This window comes from Crotalus tigris, unplaced genomic scaffold (genome assembly GCF_016545835.1).
Source record: "Crotalus tigris isolate CLP2741 ecotype Arizona unplaced genomic scaffold, ASM1654583v1 scf7180000017628.32516253702:7417878, whole genome shotgun sequence".
In the NCBI taxonomy this organism is placed as follows: domain Eukaryota; kingdom Metazoa; phylum Chordata; class Lepidosauria; order Squamata; family Viperidae; genus Crotalus; species Crotalus tigris.
The window spans coordinates 2068803-2093731 of record NW_024096523.1 but is presented as its reverse complement, the minus strand read 5'-3'; the positions used below and the strand labels follow the sequence as shown (position 1 = coordinate 2093731).

Below are 24929 nucleotides of genomic sequence, written 5' to 3'. Positions count from 1 at the left end.
CTCCAATGGTTCCTCCTACCGTTCCAGCAGTTGAACGCCAGCGCATCCAGCCGGCAGGTGAGGCTCCCGGTCCACACCCTCAGGTCTCTTTGCTGGTGGTTCTCACAAGGGGTCACCTTTCAAGGAGCCGGACCGCCTCACCATCACGACAGATGCCAGCCTATTTGGCTGGGGAGCCCACCTACAGTCTCAGTTTGCACAGGGCCGTTGGTCCTGGGCAGACTAGATACACAACATCAATTGCTGGAACTCAGGGCCATTCACTTAGCTCTTCGCCAATTCCGCCACCAGATCAGAGGCCGTCACGTAGTGATCCTTATGGACAACGTGGCGTCCAAGGCCCATGTGAACCGGCAGGGGGACACCAGATCCAAGTCCCTTATGTCCGAGGCCCGATTGTTGGGATCCTGGGCAGAGTCCAACCTGGCCTCCCTTGGCCGAACATATCTCGGGGGTCAAGAACCAGCAGGCAGACCCCTCGGAATGGGACTACATCCAAATCTTTTTTCCGAGATATCCCAAAGGTTCGGCCATCCGGTCCTTGACCTGTTCGTGTCAGTGAGCAATGCCCAACTTCCCAGGTACTTCTCCCGCTATTACTTCCCAGGGGCGGAGGGGACAGACACCCTGTGGACTCCGTGGCCGGAGGGCCTACTTTATGCCTCCCCCCCGCTCATTCCGGCGACCATCTGCAAACTGCTCCAGGAGCAGGCGGAAGTGATCCTCGTGGCCCCGTACTGGCCACAGAGACCCTGGTTTGCCGATCTAATGAATCTGTCCTGTTCTCCATGGAAGATTCCCCTGCATCGCGTATCCTTACACCAGGGGGTCCTCCAACACCCGGACCCTCAGTGGTTACAGTTAGCTGCCTGATGCTTGAGCACAGAATCATGACACAAGAGTTGTTCTCACCATGGGCAATCACCATGATTCAGGCCTCTCGTAGGCCACCGACCAATCGCCTTTATGATTCCACCTGGAAGAATTTTTGCCATTAAGGCGGAAACTGGATGTTTACAAATTAACTATTCCTCAACGGTCTGGACAGAGGCCTGGACCCTGCGACCATTCGTAGGCAGGTGGCGGCCCTATTGACCTTTGCTCACTAGCGCGAATTCAGTCCCTCTAGCTCACCATCCTAGGATACGCGCATTCATCAAGGGTGCATGCAACACTAGGCCTCCCATGGTACATAGGTATCCTTCTTGGGAGCTGCCTCGCGTGCCTCGCGCACTCACGAAACCGCCCTTTGAGCCCATTGCTAATATACCATTGCGGGCCTTATCTCACAAAGTCGCATTCTTAATCGCCATCACGTCAGCCAGGCATATCTCTGAGCTGGTTGCTCTCTTGGTCAGGAATGATCTTTGCATCTTCCACCGAGACTGGGTAGTCCTTCGGTTGGATCCCACCTTCATGCCCAAGATCAACTCACTCTTCCATCGGGCACAGGAAGTCATTTTGACTAACTTTTGCCCCAATCCTTCCCATGACTTGGAGCAGCAGTGGCACACACTGGACGTTTGCAGGGCCCTGCGGCATTACATCAAGTGCACAGAAGCCTTTTGCAGATCTGAGGCCCTCTTTATTTCCTTCCGCCCGGCTTCCCTGGGACAGAGGTGTCCGCTGCCACTATAGGCAGGTGGATCAGGGCTTGTATCACGGAGGCGTACCAGTCTTCTTCCCTGCCAGCTCCCAGTCATATCATAGTCCATTTCACTCGCAGCGCTGCGACATCTGCGGCATGGGCCACTCAGGCATCCATCGAGGAGATTTGCAGGGCTGCGACATGGTCCTCACCCTCCCTACTTGTACACCATTATAGGATTGACTGCTTCACTTCTGCGGACGCCTCCTTTGGTTGGAGGGTCCTCCAACAGGTGGTTTCCAGGGACGTAGATCCGGCATTATCTGTTTCCCACCCATTGGGACAGTAAGGCTTTGGTATGTCCCATTGGTGGATTCTCCATCTCCTGTACTTGAGAAGGGGCATTGTCTTACCTGAACGCCTTTTCTCAGTACGGAGATGGAGAATCCACATCCACCTCTCAGGTCTGTTAGGCCGGTATTAGGGGGTAGAGAGCCAACACCTCCTCCTAGCATCAGCCACTTTCACCCTCATCAAGACTGGATCTCCTAGCATCAGGGGGCATGTCAAGTTTGGCTACTTGTTCTCAAGAGCAGGCAGACAGAGAAAACCCATTGGTGGATTCTCCATGTCCGTACTGAGAAAAGGCATTCCGGTAAGACAACGCCCCTTCCACTCAAAATGCAGAATGTAACAGACATAAAATCATAGTTTTGCAAGGCCACTCTCAACAAACAAACTGGATATTGAAGATATGGTATTCAATCTTTTATAAAGAAATTTGAGAAATCAGAAGAGTTCAAGGACAGAAAAAGAACTGGAAGGCCAAGGAAACTTCCAAATTCTTATGAGTAGTTCCTCAGAGTTTCTTTTTTGAGAAACTGGAAAAGGTCCAGCAAGGACCTGACTTAGCATCCAGCAGCTTCATCAGGATGCCAAGTTGACCCCTCTACAGTCTGAGAAGCTTGATTGGGAATGGTTTCATGGAAGAGTAGCAGCCAAGAAACCACTTTTGTAGAATGGGAACAAGGTGAAAAGGCTAAGGTATACTAAAGCTCACAAAAACTGGAAACAGTGGAAAAGAATGTTATGGAGTGATGAATCCAAATTTGACATTTTTGGTAATATGTGAGAAGAAGAGTTGGAGAGAAATGGACAAATAAGTGCTTGCGGCCTTCAGTGAAACATGATGGAAGGTCTGTCCTGGGGCTTCATTTCTGCCAGTGGTATTGGTGATATTGTCCTTATTGAGGGTATCATGAATGCTGAAAAGTACAGACAAGTTTTAATTCATCATGCCATTCCTTCTGGAAAACAGCCGATTGGGAATGGGTTTATTTTTCAGTATGATAACAATCCCAAGTACACTGCTACTACAGTTAAATCATATTTAGCAAGGAAAACAGCAGATAAAGCACTGAGAGTCATGGATTGGCCTCCACAGAGTCCAGACCTGAATATTATAGAGGCAGTATGTGATCAACTGGACAGAGAAAGAAATAAAAGACAACCTAAATCTGAAGAAGAACCCTGGGAAGTGCTGAAAGAAGCCTGGTATAATATACCAGAAGATTACCTCAGAAAACCTCAGGACAATCTTTCCAAAAGAGTTCAAGATGTACTTAGAGCCAAGGGAGGTCACACTAAATATTGACATTTTGCCTGAAGAAGCCATTTTGTTCTAAAAACTGTGTTTGTTTAAATTTTTGTGTACATATTTCCTATATTTTCTGTTTCAGAGACTGAAAAATAATTATGGATGGTCATTAAAACAAAGCGAGTGGTGGCCTAAGACTTTTGCACAATATTGTACATATTAATAATGTACAGTACTTGCTGTGGCTTGTTCTTCCATTAACATAATGGAAGAACTCTTCATCTATGCTCCCCTCTCACTCATTCCTACAAATCCTAATATTCAGATTTTCAAGCTCCCACATAACTCTAAAAAAGGGAAGAGAGGGTCCTTTGTGTATTATGGAAGAAAGGTGAGAATTAAAAACATTGTTTTAAGATGTGCACTGCTATTTTTTAACTATAAGGTAACATTTGAATATATTAAATTGTTAGCTACTATGAGCACAAGTAAAAGAATATTAAAATAATGTTCAGACATTGAAATAATAAGATAAGCCAAAAGATTGAATTATATTAGTGTGTTTTGATCTGTAAACTAATGCATGCCATTTTTGCATAAGCTATTAAAATATGTTTAAGTTTTTTTTCTTATATTTTCATTGAAGATAATTTGACTAATAGGATGAATTTTCTTATATATAGAGGTATAAATTCTAACATTCCTGTTTTTTTTTTTCATTTTTTAAGGAAAAAATTTGTATACTAATGAATATGTGGCAATTAAACTGGTAAGTTAACATTAGTTATTATTTTAGATAAAAATGCACAAGATTTTATTCTGTTGTTTTCAAGAAGTTAAAAAAATCATTGAGCTTATTTAAATAATTTCAGTGAAATACACAGGCTGTCTCATTTTATTTGGATATCCCTCCCCCATCACTCTTTTAGATTTTAAATTACAAGACTGTAACATATATATCCCTTGAAATTATACACTTTAACATGAAAGTCAAAATAAAGAAGTTCTCTGCTGATGTTTACCATGTTACATAGTAAGAGTTTGGCCTCGTGAAATAATTCTGAAAGCAATATAATTTCATTATTCATATCCAAAAACCTTATTTCTTAGGATTGGAAGAAAAGTATTTGTGTGATTTTAAAAAATTAGACTATTTTCTTGTGAAGTGCGTTTTCTTTTATTCTTTCATAGCTCAAATTTTCTTTTTAATTTCTATAAAGTTAAGAAAAGGCAATCCAGGAACAATATTCTCTTTTCCAATCTCTTGCATGATTAATAGTTAATAATTGAAAATTAAATAATATGGCAATGCACATTTTAATGTAGGAAATACAGAATGCCTTCATCCCATATTCATAAAGTAATGCAAAAGTTGTAAACATGTCCAGAATTGTAGCAGTAGCCTAAACTCTTATCTCTGACTGGATAAAGAAGAAAATTGATATCAAGAGGTGAAATGTTTGAATGTGCATGCTTATATTTAGAATTGCACAAAATATTTAAAACCCCAAAACACTTTGACCCAATAACCAAGTGCTCTGACCATGCCAGAAATATCCTGAACTCCAAAAAGATGTTTGAGCTCAAACTCAAAGCACTTCTGGAGTGGTTGAATGTAGCTTGTTTGAAGGCCCTACTCTGAACTTCAAATGAAGCTTTTGAACTTGAAGCATGATTTTTTTTGCACACCGTTGGTCTGTATTCCAATTCATCTATCTGTTTATACTGTACAAAGAGAGTGATATATTGTATATGGGGCAAAATAGAAAAGTTTTTAAGGATTTGGGGACAGGAGTGAGGTTATTGCTTATTATTGGAAGCAACCAATACGCTACTCTCTCTGATAAAATAAAAAGATGTATGTACTATGATAATAGTTTTGATGGTTCTTCTAGCAATCACTAGTTCAGTGATGGCGAACCCTTTAGAGAGTGAGTGCCCAAACTGCAACCCAAAACCCACTTATGCATCGTGGAGTGCCGGGTGGGTGTGGCCCATTGACTGGGCGTGGCCTCTTGGGTGGCATGGCTGCGGTGATAACGGCAGACTGGGTGGGACTAAAAAGTTCAATCAATCAATTCCAACTTTGCAAGATCTTTTTTTTCCTGCAAGAAGTTGAAATTGACTGATTGAACTTTTTTTTTTTTTTTTTTTGCACACAGCGGTGGAGGCCTAAAGCGAAAAGGTTTTATAAAACCCAGCTGAAGGCCTAGGACTAGGGCGACGGCGTATGTGCCCACAGAGAGGGCTCTGAGTGCCGCCTCTGGCACCCGTGCCATAGGTTCGCCACCACTGCACTAGTTAATTGCATGGATGTTATATGACTTCCTATTCAAAGTATCAATATTGTACTTTTGCATTGTTGAAATTTATTCTTAAGTATTACATCTCATACACACTATGTATGAGAAGCCTACACACTCACAAAGACACACATACATGCACACTTATTGTTGTCCTTTTCTTGACAGGTTTTTTGTTTTCTCTTTGTTCAGTTTTCTTAAATAAAATGAAGGTATTTTTTTTTTTAAAAAAAGCCCAAATGATGATTGGATAGAATAGTATCTGAATTTCAAGTTTACCAAGAAAGTTGGGTCAACTCTGAACTGTTGTCAGCTTCCCACCTCTCTAGCATTTCTACAAGCAATTTCTAGCAATTAAATGTACCAGTAATACAGTTTATATTACATTTATCTTGACTCTTTACATGAAATTGTAACTGATAATGTCAACCACAGTATCCTTCAGGACTGGCTGTAGGGGTTAGGGAGTGGGAGTCACTGTGCTTTAGTGGTTCACTGCCTTCCTTAGTGGTCAGTTCTGATTGGTGTTGACAGGTAGAGAAAGATCATGTCTGCAGCTCCTCTCATGCAGGGTGCCTCAGGACTCAATGCTCTCTCCTCTCATATTCAATATCTATATGAAGCCACTGGTTTAGGTCATCCAGAAGTTGAAGGTATGATAAAATCACTATGCTGATGTTACCCAGCTCTACATCTCTACCCCAAGTGGCACTGTATGATATATGTCATCACTGCTATGTGAGCTGCGTGGGCTTCTGAGTGCAATTCAGGGTGTTGGTTTTTACTTCTAAAGCCCTGTATGGCATAGGGCCTGGATATCTGAGAAACTACTTGTTTCCAAGTACTACTTGCCCATCCAGTACATTTCAGCAAAGTGATGTGCTTCAGGTCACTTCCATTAAACATTGCCATCTTGTGGAACCTAGGAAATAGTGCCTTCTCTATTGTGTCTTTTACTGTCTGAAACAGTGTAAAGGCGGTGCTAGCTCTCCTAGGTTTCTAGAAAGCTTTGAAAACTTGTCTTTGGTCCCGTGCTGGAGGTTGCTGTCCACATTTGTTTAATGGACCCTGTTTTGTTGAATTTGCTATTGTTGTTTTAGTCTTTAGCTTTAGCTGTTTTTAGGGTTTTTTTCAAGTTATGCATGCCTTCCAGGATCTGCTGGAGTTGGGTGGCCAGTAAATTTAATTAGGAATGAATGAATGAAACAAAACACAACTTGGAATAAAGAAAATTCTTCAGATTGATTGATTGGAACTGCCATACTTAGAGATCTGGGTTATAATCCACCTTCAGATAATCTTGGCTATTTTTTTCACTTGTCTCAACTTCGATCTCTCATGAGATAATACTTATAATGCCCCTATTGCTGAGCAGTTTAATATAACTGGTTTGAGTTCAGTTTGTAATTTTATTTTTTTATAAGTTTTATTATTTTTTTTTTTAAAATTACAATCTTTAGAGCTTAGTAAACAGCATGTTGTCTGGCTTCACATATTTAACATTAACTTCTTCAATATAAATCTATTCAGTACTACATAATCCAGTATTTTTTCCTTGATCCTTCTTTTTTCCCCATATTTTTCCATTTTCCCCTCATTAGACAATTATAATTCTTGGTACTATTGATGTATACAAAATTAGATATAGACATCTTCATCATATTTTACTAGTATTATGCAAATAATATCAATTTATAAGTCAATATCCTGTTTTTCATGCTCTTATTAAAGTTTTATTTAACATTAATATTTAAAGTATCTTTGTCGTTTATAATTTTCTCAATATTAATTACATTTATATAGCTAAAAATATTCATACCAATTTTCCTCTTATTTTCAGATTTCCCATATCAAAATAAGAAAAAAAATGCTATTTTAATTCTAAATCATATCTTCCATTATAAAAATCTAGTTATATCTAAGGGTCATCCATTCTTTTAATCGTATTCAAACAGGTATATTAAACAGATAGTGGCCCCCTCTAATAGATCAAATCTTCTGTTTTTTAAATCTAACTCTCGCTTTCTTTCTTTGCCAAGTAGATTTCCGGGCCAAGGCAATTAAATCGCCCCAAAATTTTGTGAAAGCTCTTTTTGTGAAAACTGCTTGACATAAAGAAGACAATTTAGGTAGAGTATTTTTTTGGGGGAACTCCGCCCATCCACATTCCCTAAACATTTCCCCTGTTGACTCTGTGTTCCATTTTCTAGAATTTTCTTCCTTGTCGTCAGGTGTATTTTGGAGAAAGGAGTAAGGGATCTTTTGTATTTTCATTGTTATAGATAGATCTTGCAGTATTTTATTTGTGTATGGCAGTCCATATTTCCCTTCTCCTATCTCCTCCATCTGTAGGTCCGTTTCTTCTGCTTCATCCTCTTGTTTCTGGTTTATTTGTTCATACTTTGTAGTCGTTATCTAGGAACTTTCCAATTGTAGCTTCAATCTGGAGATTTGGTCATTTATATCATCTAGGTTATTTTTAGTCTCATTATGGTTTCTTTTTATGTCCTCTTTGTGTGGAACAATTGTTTGATGAATTAGCTGTACATGGAGAATATTTCCTTCTGAAAGGTATTTGTTTTTTCTTGAGGCATCATTCCTAGAAATCCTCTAGTAGTGTCAACAGTCTCAGTAAGAGTGGAACAAAGTTTCCTCTAGTTTTCTAGTCTTTATATGTAGCCTTTATAATCCAGTCCTAATGGCAAAATTTTATAGTAATCCTTTGTCTCATGTATCCTGAAAATTATCAGTCAGGCAAGGTTGTAATCCACAGTGTTCCAAGTGTTCAAAATATTTAACCTCCCTGCAGCCAGATATATTCAAAAGTCAAAATTTTCTTTCTCTCCCACTAGCTCTTGAGATTAAGAGTCCAAGCTCAGTAAGTATTTATAGCCATCTCTCCGGAATCAACAAGGCACCCTTCCTTCTTCATTGCCTCTTCGGGGCAACTTTAGGCCCTTTTCAGGGCCCCAGCAGAGCAAAATTGGGCATGGAAGGCAGAGCCCTCCTTCCTGCGTCCATTCTGTTGCAACGCAAAACTGGTTCCCAGTTTGTAATTTTAAAGTATTCTATCTTTGTTAGTGCTTTGATTCCTTTTTTGTTCAATGCTATCTGCTATCTTTTGTCCCTAAAAAAGTTTGTACCCTTTTTCCCTTTGTATTTCTGCTTGCTTTCTCTGTTTCTCTTTGGCTATTTTCATTTGGATTTAGGAATCATGCATGAGCATTTATATGTGAGTGTGTGTATTAATCCCTTGTGGTTGGTAGCCTTACCAGTTAAGGTATAAAGACTTTGTGAATAGTGCCCACATGCTTTTGTGATAAATATTCATATCTTGAGCATATCTTGTATATATTTGAAGTCAATTTTGATATATAATGCTTTTCAATCTCATTTTAGTAACTTTAAGCTTCTAGCTTTGTTTGGATTTTACAAATATACATCATGGGTTATATTTTGTCCAGTTGACAATAATATTTGTAATTTTTTTCTAAATCTGTTTTTCATTTTTTATTAATCTTGCTGAAATTTGCATGTTTAGAATATATCCATTTTTCTGTATTTCCTTTTATAATATATTGGCAGTCAAGTAAGTAGGCTATCTACTTAGTTGGAAAGTGAAATCTTCCATTGTTGTCTTTGGATTAAAACACTTTGTCAAAAAGAGGAATCTCTTTTCCTGCATATGTTCAAGCTTACGTACACCTTCCAGAAGTTTCTAAGATGTTGGAATGTTAGGCAGCCTCTGTATTTGTTATGCTAAAGACTTCAAATAGCCTTATGCCTCCATTATTGCTATAAACTTGAGAAGCCCAAATTACTTTCAGTCAATAAAGGCATTATTTGAACTTCTTTATGCCAATTTAAGCAATAATGAGTTTACTTTCTTTTTATCATTGAATAAGGAATTTATAGCTGATTTGTTGAATAAAGTGCTTCTTTTAATGAAATGGGAAAAGAGTGGAGACACAGGGTATAAAATAAAAATGCAATATGTTTCAGCCATCAGCGGCGGCAGCGGTTTTTCCTTCCTCCTGCTGCCCCCAAAGCGGCTCGGGCGGGAGCTGGGAGGAAGAGGGGTGCCTGGGGGGAGCAGCCGGGCTGGCGGAGGGGCTGGCGGGGCTGAATGGCACCAGCCCCCACCGCGGCTCCATTGATGGATGGAGGACAAGGCTGGGCAGTGCGGGGACGGTGGCAGCGGCGGCCGCTGCTGCATCATCAGGGGTCCCCGCCGCCCCTGTGATAACCCCCTTTAAAGGGTTATCAAACTTTCTCAAAAATAAAAGAAACAAGGAAGCCAATTCCAACAACATGGGGCCAGTTTCCCCAACATCATGGGGCCAGGGGAAGCCATATCTGTACAGAATTTATAATCTATATTAAAAATGCCTTGCTCAAATGTAGGAAGAGGATGATTGTAGAGAAACAAGCAGGCAACTACTGATGAGTCAGAAGCTCTTAAACAAAAGCATTTCAAGCTCTTAAACTGGCTTGGAATAGGAATTGGAGTAATGAGACGTAAGTATAAAATGGAACGTTTAGAAATACCCAAGTGTAGTGTTGCGGATTCAAAGGATGGAGAGAGAAGTCAGGAGCATCTGCAAAAAGATGACTGCACTAAGCTGAGTATGAAATAACCAAGGGAAACAACCAGAAAAAAAGCCAGATTTCTGCATCAGAAACTCCCTGATCCTGGGATGTCCACTATCTCCACTATTATTTATATTAACACTGGAAGTATTGAATAGAAATATCAGGCAAGATATAGAAATTAAAGGATTGGAGGTAAAAGATGAAAAATACGAACTACAAGCATTTGCAAATGACTTGGTTTTCATATTAGAAGAACTGCTTGAAACAAGCATTAAGCTTATGGAGAAAATAGAAGAATTTGGAAAAGTGGCAGGGTTGAAAATAAATGTTACAAGAAGCAAAAAAAAGTGGAGGACTTGGACTGCCGGACTGGACACTATACTACCAAGCAACTATATTAACATGGCTAAAAGAGTGGATAATACTTAGAGATAAAAGACTATTATACCTTCAACTTGATGGCATGCCTTTCTGTGGTATGGGAAGAAAAATACATAGATACTTTCAAAACCGCTTTATAAGAAAAGCACTTCTTCTAGAATGGGAAAAAATAAAAGCGAAAATCTATATTAAAATGGCTTTCAACAATGGAAGCATTTGCTTACCCAAATTTAATCAATTACGAGAAAGTTGTGACCTATAAAGCTAGTTTGGACAATGAAGGGAAATTGAAAGATTGACAAGATTTACAAGAACAAGGTATTGGTCTATCATGGTGGCCATACTTTCAAAATCAAACGAGATATGAAAAAGATGCTAAAACAACGGGATTTTATAAAGAACAGACAGAATTTGACCAGATACTGCTAAAAACAGATGAAAAATTGATTAAGAAACTCTATAAATATTGGTTAAACTTAAAGATGGAAGAGGAACAAGTAAAAGAAGCAATGATAACATGGGCAAAGAACTTTGGACATAATATAGAATTAGAAAACTGGCAAAGATTATGGGAAAGAAATGCTAAATTAACGAAGGCGGTGGCTTACAAAGAAAACATACAAAATGTTTTACAGATGTCATTTAATACTGGTGAGATTAGCGAAAATGTTTAAAAATACATCAGACAAGGGTTGGAAATGTAAACAAAGATCAGGTACTTATTATCTTATCTAGTGGACATGCCCTAAAGCTAAAAGATTTTGGTCAAAAATACACATATGGTTGGAAAAAATGATTAAAAAAACATATAGATTTCAAGCCAGAACTGTTTCTGTTAGGCATAATAGAGGAAACTACGAGAAAGATTGTATATATCTAATTTTGCATGTATTAACTGCAGCAAGAATTGTATTTGCCCAATATTGGAAAAATAAAAACTTACCAACGGGAGAAGAACTAATTAAGAAAGTTTTAGATTGTGCAGAAATGGACAGATTGACGTTAAAGATAAAAAAGAAAGAAGACTCATTGTACATGGGACAATTTTTACCAATGGCTAGAAAAGCGAGTTAGAAAGGAACATGATATATACTATGTAACATGGACTATATACTAGTAAGAAGAAAATTATTGAGCGATTAACTAACATATTGATTATGATAATATAGAAATTAACTCTTATTTATTGTTTTTTAAATACATGAACTCAGACAATATGCTGTTTGCTAAATATTAAGAATGTTATTTAAAAAAATCCCAACCGTAATCCTAACCCTACAAAATTAATAAAATATATACAAAAAATGAAGAAAAGAAACTCCCTGATCCTATGAATACTTATGAAACAAAAATATACAACTTTCTTTGTGAGAGTCATAAAATGGAAGAGAATCGAATGAACATAAGTCAAAAGCCTGAGGCTCCAGTGGAAGACACTGGAATAATTTGGGAATCAGTAGACTGGAGGAAAACACAATAAAGAATGAAAGGGACCATCAAGCTGAAACATATCAACCATATACAGTGAGGTGATGAAAGGATATTGAAGATGAAACGTTAATAAGACATTTCAATATAGCAAACTATGTGTACTCATCAAAGACTTCAAAAGACTGATATGAATATCAGCATTGGGTGAGAATTAATTTCTCACACTAATAAGCCTAGCAATAATTACCAAATGCAAATAATTATTGGGCAAGCATGGATGAAGCACACAAGGGAAGAATATTAAAGATAAACAAAATAGATTTCAGGACTGATTCTCAAGGGGAAATTCCTGGACTGTGATCTGCCACAGAGAATGCATTTCTTTAAGTACAGTATAATAGTTTGCATTTGCAATAAAACATAATTTCAGTTAATAAAAGATTATTATTTTACAGATAAATCTAGTTAAAGTATGCATAGCAAAACGTACCTGTAAGAGTACTAAAAAAAAGTACTGCATGTATTTCAATTCCCTCCCCCCCCCACCCCAATTGTTTTCTTCTGTTTCAAATTTTCCGGAGATTTTGACTCTGCCTCAGGCAGTTTTATCTCCTTTTGCATGCCCCTAAACATTGTACAAGTCTGCTCTAGAAAGTTGTAGAATATTTCTTTAATAACTTTAGGTATTGAATTGGAATGTTAATATATTTTGAAGTATACAGAGAATAAAAATTCTGATATTTAAATACTTGATACAGAACAAAATCTGATAAGGTAGGCCTATGTGAAGAGATAACTCTTTAAAAAACCTAAACTATATAATAGTAGGTAACTTCTAAATACTGCAGTACAAAACTTTCTAGAAAGTAGGTACTATTACAGAGAAAGTATATGTGAAATTGTAGCAAAAATCTCAAAAATCTTATGACAGCATCTGATAATCTTAGCCACTGCCCATCCTGTTTCTGGAAAGGCAGTTTCTGACCCAAAGTTGTTTAGACCTTTTCTGAACATGCTGAAAGCAAAGCTTTGAACCTGGCTCTGGAGCTAATAGATAGGTCACACAGTTGATTCAACATTGGGCATGTCTAAGTATGTCACTGTAACTTCAATATTAGGAACTTGTGTAGACCCATATAAATCATATTGCAGTAATTTAAAAATGGGTGACGGTGGCTAGCCTATTCTTTTCCAGAAAGCAGTAAACTCAGTTACCAATCTGGTAAATGGTAATAAATGTTTATAGCCATAGAGTCACATTATGCTCCAGTAAGATTGATGAATCTTTGAGCATTTCAAACAATATAGCCAACACTCCAGAAGATAGGCTTAAGATAGAGGAGTATCTGGACAGACTTGAACACTGGGTGCTATTTAACAAAATGAAATTCAGTTGTGAAAAAAGTAAGGTTCTACATTTAGGCAAGAAAAACCAAATGTATAGGTATAGTATAGGTGGTACCTTGCTCAATAGTAGTAACTGTGAGAGGGATCTTGGAGTCCTGGTGGACAATCATGTAAATATGAGCCAGCAGTGTGCTGCAGCTGCCAAAAAGCCAACACAGTGCTAGGCTGCATTAACAGAGGGATAGAATCAAGATCACGTGAAGTATTAATACTACTTTACAATGCCTTGGTAAGGCCACACTTGGAATACTGCATCTAGTTTTGGTCATCACAATGTAAAAAAGACGTTGAGACTCTAGAGAGAAAGTACAGAAAAGAGCAACAAAGATGATTAGGGGACTGGAGGCTAAAACATATAAGGAACAATTGCTGGAATTGGGTTTAGTTTAATGAATAGTTTAATGAAAAGAAGGATGAGGGGGGACATGATAGCAGTGTTCCAATATCTCAGGCGTTGCCACAAAGAAGAAGGAGTCAAGCTATTCTCCAAAGCGCCTGAAGGCAGGACAAGAAGCAACGGATGGAAACTGTTGTGATTCTGTGCCAGCCTGTGCTCCCAACAGTTGAGTCTGAGGAATCTGAGGAGGAGGTGGAGGAGGCATTTGAAGGGCCATCAGGGGCAGAGAGAGGCTCTGATGTATTACAGGACTCACAGTTTGATGCAGAGCCTGAGCCCTCCAGTTGTGTTCCTGATGAAGCTCAGCTGTGTGAGGAGAATGAGTCAGACTCAGAGGACTCACACATGATGGACATGCTAATTGATGCATGCACACATCGTCGATTAGCAAGAGTAAATCAGCAGCAGTCAATACGGCAACTCCAGAGTAAAAGGAGAAGGCACTGAGAGGCAAAGCCTTGTGACTGCTGTATAAAAAGAGGAGATGTGGGCGGTGCTGGTTGCTGAAAGCAACTGTTTGCAAAGTACTTCTTTGGATCCTGATCTGTTTGTCTTGCTTGTGACTACTCTTCTGTTTGCATCGTGTTTCCTGTGGACTATTTCCTTCATTTGGATTGAGTTTTGCTGTTTGTATTTTGGACTATTTGGCAGGTTTGTCACCCATATTAAAAGGGGTTTGTTTTGTTTTAAAGTCTCCAGCCTATTTTATCAACAGGGGTTTGGTCCTTGTGCCTTTAACAAGGACGGCTATAGGCTGGGATAGAACAGAAACTAATCAAGGAGAGAAGCAACCTAGAACTAAGGAGAATCTTCCTGATAGTTAGAACAATTAACCAGTTGAACAACCTGCCTCCAAAAGCGGTGAATGCTCCAACACTGGAAGTTTTTAAGAAGAGACTAGATAGCCATTTGTTTGAAATGGTATAGGGTTACCTGCCTGAGCAGGGAGTTGGACTAGATGACCTCCAAGGTCTCTTCCAACTTTGTTGTTGTTGCTGTTGTTATTATTATTATTTGTTCTATATGAGTATATGGTGCCCCCTAGAATAAGTATATATCACATGCTGGTGGGGGAATTTTGGAAGCTGAAGTCCACATATTTGCTGAGATTGAGAAACACTGTGTCCATACTATATATTCTGTAGCTGTTTAGGCATGCATCTGATTCATATATTAAGAGTGCTCAGGCATTCTTTTTCCCATGGGGCAATTACTAGTGCAGCAAATGAGTTACATATCTGTAAATAAATCTATTTCTGCCTGCCTCTTTTTATTATCAGTATTGGTATAGATCTTGGCTTTCAGAATGGAAAATTTTGGTTTTTCCAGGAGCCAATGAAGTCAAGAGCACCACAACTGCACTTGGAATACAGATTCTACAAGCAGCTAGGGTCTGGAGGTAAGTATAATTTCTTAATAAGTCTTCTCAGACTCTCTAAATCTGATAAGGCAGTCAGGTTAGCTTTTGTCCTTTCATTGGCAGACAAGATTTGATCAGTTTTTACTCAGCCTTTTACCCTTAAGTCAACTTGCAGCTAAAAGCGAAATAATCTGGTTAATTAATTATTTCTAATTGTTTTGCTTTAAATATATTTTAATTATTTAAATAACATAATTTTATTTTTAATCAATATTTTACTTTGTAATATCTGTATTAAATTGGGAAATTGCCATTTAGATTATGAATGCTTATTAACTAGAACATTTTTGCTGTACTAAACAGTGAAACATTTAATGATATGTATTATTGATACATAGCAAATTAGACTTTTCAGTGCAGTGACATTTAGCATTTGCCTGATAAGCTATTCACAGGTAAAGTCACCCATCAGAGTACCTTCATCCTCATAATTCATCCTTTTCAAACTGCCTTGTAATTGAAAAAGAAGTTAATGTGCTTTAGTCATATGTGGCTATAGGTTTGATACTACATACACAAGGTAAATTTAATTTTTTAAAAGGTACAATAATCTTTGATAAGGCATCATCTATTCAAACAAGATGCTCTATTTCTCATGGAGAGAGCTAGGTAAAAATTTACAAGCATTTTATACACATATTTCCTATGACTTGCATTATAAAAGTCGTCATTGTGACATAAGGTTTTGCAGAACAAATTTATAATAAATTAAGATTTCACTCATCTTAAAAATGGACTTGTTTGCTATTTTAGATATTAATGAAAGGTGTCCTTGAAGCTTTAAAGTATATCTACTGGTTAGGCTTGCAGCAAAAAGCATTAGCTATTTCCTTCATTTCTATTAACATAGTTTCATTAAAATTTTTATTTATAATAAAGTGGGAATTTGTTACAATGAAATTTGAGGACATACAGTGATTTTTAGGAGAAAAATGTTACAGGTTATGCCTTTGTACAGATATTATCGACATTCATTATTTGATTTGCTTATGAATCATTTTACCCAAAATCTAAGAGAACAGAAATCCTAATATTAAAAGCATTAATAATGTGACATTGATAGTTTGTATAGTTAATAAACCTATTAATATCTTGTATTGAATATAATGTTCTTCCATATATTTAAGCTTTTCACTTGATAGTGTTATTGTTAAATAAAAGACTGAGACTGAACTATTGTGAAATTCCATGAAGGGATGTTGTTGTCTGTTGTGTTTTTCATTTAATGATTACAACTAAGCAAGATAAATTTTCATTTGCAAATACTATAGCTAAAATAAAGAAAAACCTGTTTAGGAACCAAGTGCAATTAATGTGATGAATACCATTTTTTATTTTTTTTTAGATGGAATACCTCAGGTTTATTATTTTGGCCCTTGTGGCAAATACAATGCCATGGTGCTGGAACTACTGGGACCTAGTTTGGAAGATTTATTTGATTTGTGTGATAGGACTTTTTCCTTGAAAACTGTACTTATGATAGCCATACAACTGGTGAGTATAGCTTCTCTATAAATTGTCTTCTGCACCTTATACTTAAATAATATGAAAATATAAAGAATGCACAAAAATGTATCATTATTAGGTTCCTGGTGTGTTTTTTGAGCTTGTTTCTCTTCCTGCCAATGTTTCATTACCAGTCTAGGTAACTTCATCAGTGAAAGGGAGAGTGAAGTTTGCTAACTGTTTATAAGTGGTAGGTTATATTATCTGATTTGATTTGGACATTATTTTTCCTTGATTGATTTTGGCCATTTATTATTGTAAACTATGGAGACATCTTTGACTTTGATGCTGCTTTTATTTAAAAAAAAATAGAGAGTGATATTATCTTTTACTTTGTATTTTCTGTTTAACTAGTGCTGGTTCCTTATCTGGGTATTGATTGATAGGTTGTGATGAAAAAAGATTTGTTCGTCTTTTTCTTTTATTTTTGGTTGTTTGCTTTCTTAAATGGTTTGTACATAGAGATTATTTCAATATATCTTTTAATGGGAGATTAATTAGGGTGCTATGCCTTTAGGAATTCTCTATCATTTTTTCAACCAGTTTAATTTAAGATGTTTCCCTATTCAAAAAGTGGGTTGAACTTGTCTGTAGGAGTTTTTAATCATGACTTCTAACTGCCAGTTGACATTCCTGGATATTTTCTTTCCACGTAATGGTCTTCACAGTTCTTGCATTATATATTGTAAATATTTTTGGTCTTTGGATTTTGCTTAAATAGCTTTAGATAGATATCATTTATTTATTGCTACCTTAATGCATAGAAGTTATTGTAATTTTTTGGGTAGTTTCTGAGATGTAGGATATATGATAAAGGCATCTTTTCATGGGTGTTTAGAAAGTAGTATAGTTGTTGGTTCTGTGTTGTACTAGTGTCTTTCCATATAGCCAATAACTGCACAATCCATAATGGAAATTTACTATGAAAAAAAAACCTTTGAATTATAGTGTGATTCTGCAGGCAGTATCCTTTTTTACACATAAATGGTACAAATGTAGCAGAATATTCTCAAATCTATGGATATCTAGCAGCCAGTTAATCTACAAGACATTAGAACTATGCAGATTGAATAAAGACTTTTTCTTCTGTATCTGTTTTTTCTTCAGTGTTTCAAAGCTTTAAAATGCCTTTGTTGTATAAACTATCATTAACAACAAATAATGGCAACTAGTGTATAATTTAATGAAGGGATATTTTTTAAAAGTACTGTCTTTAATGGATAGGTATACAGTATATCACCAGCTATATTTATATTATGAACCAAAATAATATTAGGAATGTTTTGATTTTTAATTTCATTCATGAAAAATCTTGATTTCAAGATAGGAAAACACAGTACCGTATATGCCGGCGTACAAGGTGACCTGGCGTATAAGATGACCCCCGTCTTTATCGCTGAGCTGCATTCCTAGAACGTCATCTTATACGCCAGAAACTACCAGTATTTCCGGCGTATAAGACAACTCGGCGTATCAGATGACCGATTTTAGCTCTCGCGGAAGTCGCTTTATACGCCGGCATATACGGTAACTCCATTTGTTTTACAAATAAAGATGTGATAATTTTTATTTTTTAGAACTTTCTTTCATTCTGTTTGATAGATTTCCCGAATGGAGTATGTTCATTCAAAGAATTTAATATACAGAGATGTAAAACCTGAAAACTTCTTAATAGGACGACCAGGAAACAAAACACAACAAATTATTCATATTATAGATTTTGGTTTGGCAAAAGAATATATAGATCCAGAAACAAAGAAGCACATACCATATCGAGAACACAAAAGCCTTACAGGAACTGCTAGATACATGAGTATAAATACACATTTAGGAAAAGGTATGTATATATGTATGTATGTAAAAGAATGAACACAGCAGGTTCACTATTTTGGTAAGCAGCTTATATATTTGTAATTTTTTTTTTACAAATTCAGTCTATTTCATTTAAACATGTGTAAGAGTATGGATATAATTCCTTAATGTTATCAGTGCATGGCAAAATTCTAATTTTTAATATTTTTTTATAAATGGTCAAGTTCAGTTATACTCTTCTTAATGAAAGTTTAGTTCTAAACAGCTGGTACAACTCCACAGTTATCCTTTTGTGCTATTGCAAAACTGGATTTAAAACTAGTATTTCTTAGTATTTCTTATTGTGACCAGATCCAGTAATTAGGACAGTTGTTTATCCATAATGCAGCATTATTTATTAGGTTTATATAGCCATCCACCTCACATATAACAGCTCTGGGTGGCAAACACAATCACAGGTAATCCTTGACTTACGATCGTAGTGGAGCCTGTCCATTTTGGTTGTAAGTGACAATTGTAAATTGGCTCATCATATAACCAGCCTGATTGTATGATTTTGTTTGCATCAGTTGTTACATGAATCATTATGGTCATTAACTGAATTCACAGTTGTTAAATGAATGCCACAGTTGTAAAGAGAACCTGTTGTTTGCTGTGGGATATTTTTCCCCAAAACTACAAGTAAACGCTGGTTTTCAACAAAAATGTAAATCACAGTCATGTAACTGTAGGATGCTGCAAATGGCTGTGAATGTGGACTAGTTGCCAAGCGCCCAAAATATGGTCACATGAGAGGGGTCTGGCCGTTGAAGCTATGGAACCTGGTTGTAAGTATCTTTTGGGGAGTCTGGTGTAACTTTGAACAGTTGCTAAGTGACCAGTCATAAGTTGAGAACTATCCATAAAACATCAGTAGCAAATTGCAGAAAATAAAACACATTGGAAAACAAAAGAAAATAGTTATCAAGGAGAAACCAGTCAATGACAAATTCATTCAGCTCAAACCTGAAAAATAACACGGTGTCAGTTCTTCCATATTTTCCTAATGAAGATGTATATAGATTTAAAGAAGGCTTACAATTTTCTTTTCTTACTTTAGCTTGTAAATTGCTGTGAAAATTTGTTAAAATGTTGGAGAAAATGTTTTCTGGATCATTGTCTCCTGGACATCTGTAGTCAAAAGATATAGAATAAAAAAAAAAGAATCGTAACATTCTAATTAGTTCAGTGATGAATCTATGTAGTCAGTTAATGCTTTTGCATTTCATGAGATTTGTTAGGTTTACTTGATGGAGCTCTTAACTCCCAATTTGTTGTTTATTTCTAATTTTCAGAAAATGTTAATATTATTTTATACACGTTCATATTTGTACATATTTTCCATTGATTTTATACATCAGTTCAGAAATCTAGCCTTCATATTTTCAATTTACATTTTCAGAGCAAAGTAGAAGAGATGATTTGGAAGCTTTAGGTCATATGTTCATGTATTTTTTAAGAGGCAGCCTTCCCTGGCAAGGCTTAAAGGTAGTATGATTTTTTTTTTATTTGCCTTGATTCTTCTGATGTTACCAAAGTTTTACAAAATGTTTCTGAAGCAGTTAACCTGATGTTTTTTCAACTTAGGCAGATACATTGAAAGAACGGTATCAGAAAATTGGAGATACTAAGAGGGCAACACCTATTGAAATACTATGTGAAAGCTTTCCAGGTAAAGTGTTCTGCTATTGATGAGGCTATGAGGTGGCTATATTGCTTGTTGTACAATATATTATAATGCCAGATAGTGCAATTAATGCTGCAATAATTAGAGTCATAGAGTTGGAAAGGCCATTTAGGGCACCAAATAGTTTCCTGCACAGTTTGGGAATTGAAATTAAATCTGTCTAGACTTCCCTTGAACACTGCAAATGATGAGGAGCACATGAGTTCTCTGATTAATTAACTGCAGTATGAAGTTGCTCATATGGTTAGGAAGCTTTATGTAACATTCAGCCAGAATCTAGCTTCCTTCCTGCAACTTAGATTCACCATTTGCTGTCTTAAGTCTGCAACAAAAGATATCAGGTTTTGACCTAGTTTTTGTATGATACACTTAATAAGTATTTTAAAGAATGCTGACTCTTCTAATATTTCTAGTATTCTGTGAACCTGTTTCACTGTCACTGAATTATTTTTAAAATTAAATGTCTAGAACTGGACATAGTATTTCATATGGTATCCTAACAAAGTAGAATAAAATGGAATAATTACTTGCTATGATTTGGTTTGTTGCTGTCATTAAATTTACTTTAAACTTTAAATTCACATTGCTGCCTATATAGTATTCAGTTTGCAATTATTCAAAGACCTTTTTTTACAAGTGCCTTTACTAAGGCAATTTATCCTCCAGTCTAATTACCATGTTTCCCTGAAAATAAGACCCGGTCTTATATATATATTTTTTTTTGCCTCCATCTTTCCACCCCCGCCCTAGCTTGATTTTTACATGTGTGCCTCGCCCCAAAACTAGGGCTTATTTTCGGGGTAGGGCTTTTATTAAGCGCACATGTAAAAATCAAATTAGGTCTTATTTTCGGAATAGGTTTCATTTTCGGGGGAAACATGGTACATACAGTGCATTAAGAAGTATTCAGGTCCCCTTCATTTTGTCAATTTTGTTATGCTACAGCCTGATTCTATAGTTGTTGAAATTCATTTTTTTCTCATTAATCTACACTCAGTACCCCATACTGACAAAATGAAAACAGAACTTTTGAAATATCTTTAAATTTATTTTAAAAAACTGAAATATCACCTTGGTATAAGTATTCAGATTCTTTGCAACAACACATTAAATTTAGCTCTGATGCTTCTCATTTCTCTTGATCATTGCTGACATGTTTCTACACCTTGATTGAAGTCCATATGGTAAATTAAATTGATTTAACATGATTTGGAAAGGCACACATCACTCTGTAGAAGGCTGACAATGCATATGGTAGCAAAGCAAAAACCATGAGGGCAAAGAAACTGCCTGCGGAGCTCAGAGACAGGATTATTGCAAGGCACAGATCTGGGAAAGGCAAAATAAAATTTCTGCTGCACTGAAGGTTTCTAAGAGCACTGTGGCCTCCATAATACTCAAATGGAAGGGGTTTGGCACAACCAGGATTCTTCCAAGAAACGGTCACCTGGTCAAACCGAGCAATCGGGAGAGAAGGCCTTAGTAAGAGAGGTGATCAAGACCCCGATGGTCACTCTGACTGTGCTCCACAGATCCTGTGTGGAGATGGGACAGAGTTTCAGAAGAACGACCTTCATTGCAGCCCTTCACTGATCTGGGCATTATGGCAGAAAGGCTAGATGGAAGCCTCTTCTCAGTGCAAAACACATGAAAGTGCATTTAAAGTTTGCAAAAAAGCACCTGAAGGACTCTCAGATTGTAAGGAACAAGATTCTCTGGTCTGATGAAACCAAGATTGAACTATTTGGCCTTAATTCTAAATGTTATGCCTGGAGGAAACCAGGCACTGCTCATCATCTGCCCAATACCATCCCAACAGTGAAGCATGGTGGTGGGACCATCATGGTGTTGGGATGTTTTTCAGCAACAGGGACTGGGAGACTGGTCAGGATTGAGGGAAAGCTGAATGGAGCAAAGTATAGAGGTATCTTCAATGAAAACCTGTTCCACAGCGCTCAGGACCTCAGACTGGACCAAAGGTTCACTTTCCAACATGACAACAATCCTAAGCACACTACCAAGACAACACAGGAGTGGCTTAGGGACAACTCTGTGAATGTCCTAGAGTGGCCCAGCCAGAGCCCTGACTTGAGCCCTATTGAACATCTCTGGAGGGATCTGAAAATGGCTGTCCACCGATGGTCACCATACAACCTGACTGAGCTTGAGAGGATTTACAAGGAAGAATGGCAGAAAATGTCCCAATCCAGATGTGCAAAGCTTGTTTCGTCATACCCAAAAAGACTTGAGGTTGTATTTGCTTCTAGAGGTGCCTCAACAAAGTACTGAGTGAAGGGTCAGAATACTTAGGCATTGTGATGTTTCAGTTTTTTCTTTTTAACAAATTTACAGGCATTTAAATTTCTGTTCTGTATTGTATTGTATTGGGGAACTGAGTATAGATTAATGAGAAAAAATGAATTTCAACAACTGTAGAATCAAGCTGCAGCATAACAAAATTAACAAAAGGGAAAGGGGTCTGAATACTTTCTGAATGCATTGTATGTACATTTCAGTATTGTTCCCTGAATGAAGAATTTTGCCCTATTCTACTGCTTTTAACCCATTTCTCTAACATTATGCTCTTTAATCTTGGTGTTTATCCCATCTTCCACCCCTCAAATGAGTGTTTCTTGATTTTTGATGAACACAATGAAAAAGAAGAAAGTAATGAATTTGCTTATCTGGTTAATTTTTTAAAAATATGTTCAGTTTTCCTTGTTTATGTTTGTCAGAACATTTTGCTGTTTTATTTGTAGTTGGAATCCTAAGTTATTCCATCTATAACTCAGTAGAAGTATCAGTAATTTAAAAGCATGTGCTACTCTTGTTACGTGAAGAGTTAAATTGATTATTTGAATTCTTGTATATTTGTTAACATGCCATGAGGAATATAAGAAGTGATAGTTTTGAAACCATGTTCCCAAATATAAGTGACTCTGTTCATTACCTATCAAACAACTTTGTATATACATCAAGTCTTCTTGTTGAAAGAGTCTTCAAAGGTGTTCACTATTTCAGCAAACATTTTCAAATGAAGCAGTGAAACTATCTCAATTCTGTAATCATCTTCATGAAAAACATCCAGGCAAAAATAATAAAAACTTGGAATATTTCAGAAATCTTCATGGGCTATTTATTAAACATTAAACAATACTTTAAAAAATGTTCTAAGAAGGCCAAACAGACTTATTCATTTTATGGTATTTCAGAGTTTATTGCTAACATAGCATTGATAATGCTATGATTGCAGGAAGTTATTTCTATAGTAATGCATCAGGAACCAACCAAAATACTGAAACTCTTACCAAATAATAGTACAGTGGTACAAAGGAGCATTGATGAAATGGGTAGTGATATTAAAAAGAATAACTTTCTCCCTACATTTGGATAAAGCTGTGGACAGCAAAGCTTTATTAATGGACTATATACTATATTTTGAAGATAACTTTATCCTATAAGAAGATATGCAGCTACAAAAAGTCTTATAGCTATAGCAAATCAATTTTGCTGCATTAAAAGCATACTTTGAAAATGCCAGTATTCCATTAAGAAACATTATTGCTTGTGTAATTGATAGAGTTCTATGGAAGAAAAATATTGCAGATTTATGGCATTTTTGAAGAAGCAGCTCCAAATGGTTTCTGTATTCACTGTATACTTCAGAAGAATCATCACTTTGCTGACCATTTTATTTCCAAGAGTACACAACTCACTAAATGTGGTAAATGAAATAAATAAGATTAAATTTAATTTCATAGGAATAAATTATTTCAGCAACTCTGTTAAGATAATAAACACAAGTCTGTTCATTTTTTAAACATGGATATTTGGTAGATTTTTAAGACAACTGTTTGATACAGTTTGTGGAATTATTCAAGATTCTGTCATATAGAAAAAAAGTCGGCAATAAATACTAAATTATGAAAAAATATATTATTTACTTGGCTGGAATATTTCAGAAATTTAATGAGATTAATTTGAAACATCAAGATAAGCACTTGATGCACTTAAGGACTGAAAAAATGTTTCAATATATTTTATTGCTATAAAAAATATACCACAATGAATGCACAAACCACTGTTCCATTTCTCTTTTAGCCAGATCAAATTTTGCTCTCATGAATTACATTGGTCAGTCTTTCCATTACATTTATAAAGAGCCACTTCAAAGGTTAAAAAATAATAATTGCTTCCATTCAGGATTTGATATCTGAGGTATTTTTTTTCAACTGCCCAGTATCTCGTTTGCTACATCCTAATGCTGATATACCCAAAGTTGTTATAACTCAAGAAGTTCTAAGTTTTCAATACATCATTCAACATTATATATGCAATTTTAAATGTTAATTCTATTCTGAATACTATATTGATTAAAATACAAAACCTAAACCAGAACAAAACAACCAAAGAGTAGAAGGTTCAGATCACCTATGTTAAATTTCCAGCACATATCTGCTGCTCTAGCACTTTCTGAGGTGTCCAAAAGGCATGAAAAAGAATTTTTTTGATGAACTAACTTCACTTACAGTTTGTAAGCATATCAATTAAGATCCAAGCTTTTCAGTACAGCTGGTGGAACTTCAAAAATTGTGTGTAAGAACACAGAAAGTAATTCATATAAAAGTATTACCCAAAAAAAAACAAAACAAAGGTTTCATTTTGTAACCTGCATCATGATGTTTATGGCATGGCATTTAAATATACTGTGAATATCTACAAATTACAAACAGAATTTATTTAGAAGATCTGGCATTCTGTTTCATAA

The 24929-nt window shown here is 36.4% G+C and overlaps 1 protein-coding gene across 11 annotated transcripts in view; it reads left to right on the top strand.

The window, feature by feature from the left end:
- CSNK1G3 (casein kinase 1 gamma 3) overlaps positions 1-24929 on the top strand; it is a 65186-nt gene that overhangs the window by 21954 nt on the left and 18303 nt on the right. For all 11 annotated transcript variants that reach the window (XM_039334176.1, XM_039334178.1, XM_039334185.1 and 8 more), the window contains 6 exons: positions 3914-3954; positions 15027-15096; positions 16463-16611; positions 18226-18460; positions 19877-19962; positions 20062-20146. In XM_039334176.1, coding sequence (XP_039190110.1) covers positions 3914-3954; positions 15027-15096; positions 16463-16611; positions 18226-18460; positions 19877-19962; positions 20062-20146 — 666 coding nt within the window. The remainder of the gene's footprint in view (positions 1-3913; positions 3955-15026; positions 15097-16462; positions 16612-18225; positions 18461-19876; positions 19963-20061; positions 20147-24929) is intronic.